This window comes from Montipora foliosa, chromosome 3 (genome assembly GCF_036669935.1).
Source record: "Montipora foliosa isolate CH-2021 chromosome 3, ASM3666993v2, whole genome shotgun sequence".
In the NCBI taxonomy this organism is placed as follows: Eukaryota; Metazoa; Cnidaria; class Anthozoa; order Scleractinia; family Acroporidae; genus Montipora; species Montipora foliosa.
In genome coordinates, this window is record NC_090871.1 from 70,202,719 (window position 1) to 70,205,333 (window position 2,615).

Here is a 2,615-nt window from a genome sequence, read left to right on the forward strand (position 1 = left end):
TTCGCAACAGTTAGTGGCGTTGGGCTCATCACACACAGGTATTCTGTGGAAAAAGTATCGAGAGTTTGTATTGCACAATCCGGAGACTGTTACGAAAATCGAGTCTATTCTGCGTGCCCTGTCGTACATTCTTCCCGGACGATTTGGGGCTTCTGAAGCGTTGGCCGAACTTGTCTTCTCCTCCTCGCAAATTTTGACTCTTTTTAACGATGGCATATTTTCTGATGGAAAGGTAACTCTTGATGAAACTACCACGCAAAGAAAGAACCCCGTTTTGCTGTGGTTAACTGTACTGGAATATTTGGAGGTGTTTATTGAACTGGGAGCCAGCCGTATCTGGGGAGAGGCAGGGAAGTGGATCATTGTGGTTGTCTTGCAAATTGCCAAGGCAGCTTTGAGATTCGTATTGCTGTTCAAGCACAGTTCTGGAATTCAGCGAACTCCATTGATTCCTCTTCTCGATCGATCGAAGTTGCTGAACGGAGAAGAAAATGTCGGTCATCAAAATTCGACGGATGAAACTGGTGTCGAAGAGGAACAGGCAGTGTCTTCTGCGGACATCACCAACACTCCACAAAGTGGGCCCACATGGAGGGGTGTCAGATCAGGGAGACTGATGAGATCCCTAAATGCAACACCAAATGACCCTGTACGCTCTTGGAGGCTTCCAAAGGACCCCTCTAAGGTAAAAAAGGTGCTTGAACCAACAAGTCTGTCCTCACAAAGAATGTTGGCAGAGAGTCTGTACATTTCGAGACCACTGCTTCATATTTCAAGCATGTTTTTGTTTGGCCAAGCTTCGTGGAGACCCTGGTTGATTTCTTGCGGTGTGGATGTTGCATCCTTAGCTCTCGTCGGTAACCCAGGTGACTTGAATGAGGATGAAAAAGCAGAATTGTCCAGAAGAACCCTTCTTCTGCTCTTTTACCTATTGCGATCACCATTTTATGACAACTACTCAAAGACAAGAATTCTTGTTTGTTTACGATTCATGAGTGATACCATTCCTGGTGTGTCTTTCATACTCAATCCCCTTCTAGATTACCTTCCAACATGGCAAAAGATTTACTTTTATAACTGGAGTTCCTAAGTACCCATGTTCCTCACTATCCAGGTAGTGAAGTAACCTTGCATTTATGGATGATTTCACTCTCTGGACAGTTACCGGTAAAGTCACACACACTTCTTGGCTTACATGTCAGAGACATTATTCTGTTGATTTACCAGTATTTTGGGGGCACAGGAAAGAACTTTAGGATCAAAAGTCCACTTGACCCTTTTGGCTACTTGTGGTAGAGTGAAGGTATGGTTGATATCCATCCTCTGGTTTCTTATATGTTTTTTGATAACTTACATGGAGCTCTTTCATCGTTGTTATAGCAATAAACTTTTCATGGGCTTACAACAAGAAGAAGGGTCATCCTGTTGATAACTGGAAAAGATGTTAACGTTAAATTTATTCAGAAATCATTTAGTAAAAGTGTGACTAAGAGTTTAAGTATCAAGAGCAGAAAAATTGATTTTGTTTTTAATGTCTGCTGTTGAGTAAGCATCCTGTAATCTTGGAAGTGGAATTACAACCATCATATGGAGGTGTTACAAAAACTAAGACCCTCAAAAACTAAGACTTAAGACTCCTGGGTCATAGCTTTCGTAGTATGAAAACTAAGACCCCAAAACTTTTTTTGATACTGGAAATAGGATAACAAATATGTCTTGACAAAATTACTCCAGGGTATCACATTTTTAGTGGTTACAACCTAGGGTTAACATACCGAGTTTCTCTTTATTTGAAAGACCCTATCTTATTATATTAGAGTTTCCGTGCCAATAAGTAAACATCGGCGAATGTCACTTTTTTTTTCTGTCACACAACACTCAAAGTGACAAGAAAGAACATATCATGGTGTCATCAAGTTAAACCTTGTAGGGAGACAACATCCAGTGCTCAAGTCTCTGACTAGCAGTAAGTTTTCCCAGGTTTCTTTCCAGTAATTGCCACTATTAACAAAGGGTCTTAGCTTTCGTAGTACGAAAACTAAGACGGGGTCTTAGGTCTTAGTTTCAGAGGGTCTTGTAACACCCATCATATGGAGTGTTTTCACTCACCTGATCAGTAACCTTGTTTTTCAACTGAAAACACTCTATTATTTAGAAGGGCCTCATGCATAACTGTCGTGAAACACCTTCCAAAATGACTATAAGTGTCATTTAAATATTCCAACATGGAATATTTACTTTGACTTTGGGTAACATTACTTTTAGGAAACATGTGAATTGTGTGTAAATTAATTTTCAATAGATTTCATTGCTTGTAACGTTGGAGAATACTTTGATTTAAATAAATTTGATGAAGGATGTCAACTGTTCTTGATAATATAAATGCATGTAATGTGGAGTGCAGAGGCATTGAGGGTGGCTTTTGGGTTGGTGATGTCAATTTAAATGCAATAAGGACAGTGCCAACTAATTCAAAGGTATTTTTGCGTGGTTTACTGACTATGTGGGAAAACAGATCTTAAAAAAAAGAAAATTGGGGGTAACCACACGTTTTTTCGAAGATAATTAATCAACAGTATTTGTAAAAAGCTTTAAAATGCAAAGCAATGTATGGC

At 39.5% G+C, this 2,615-nt stretch overlaps 1 protein-coding gene across 1 annotated transcript in view; it reads left to right on the top strand.

Annotated features, from left to right (window-relative positions):
* LOC137996342 (peroxisomal membrane protein PEX16-like) overlaps window positions 1–2,358 on the top strand; it is a 2,410-nt gene extending 52 nt beyond the window's left edge. Inside the window, exon 1 of the mRNA XM_068841741.1 lies at window positions 1–2,358. This exon is cut by the window's left edge and continues 52 nt beyond it. Coding sequence (XP_068697842.1) covers window positions 1–1,090 — 1,090 coding nt within the window. The 3' untranslated portion in view covers window positions 1,091–2,358.
* The last annotated feature ends 257 nt before the right edge of the window (window positions 2,359–2,615 follow it).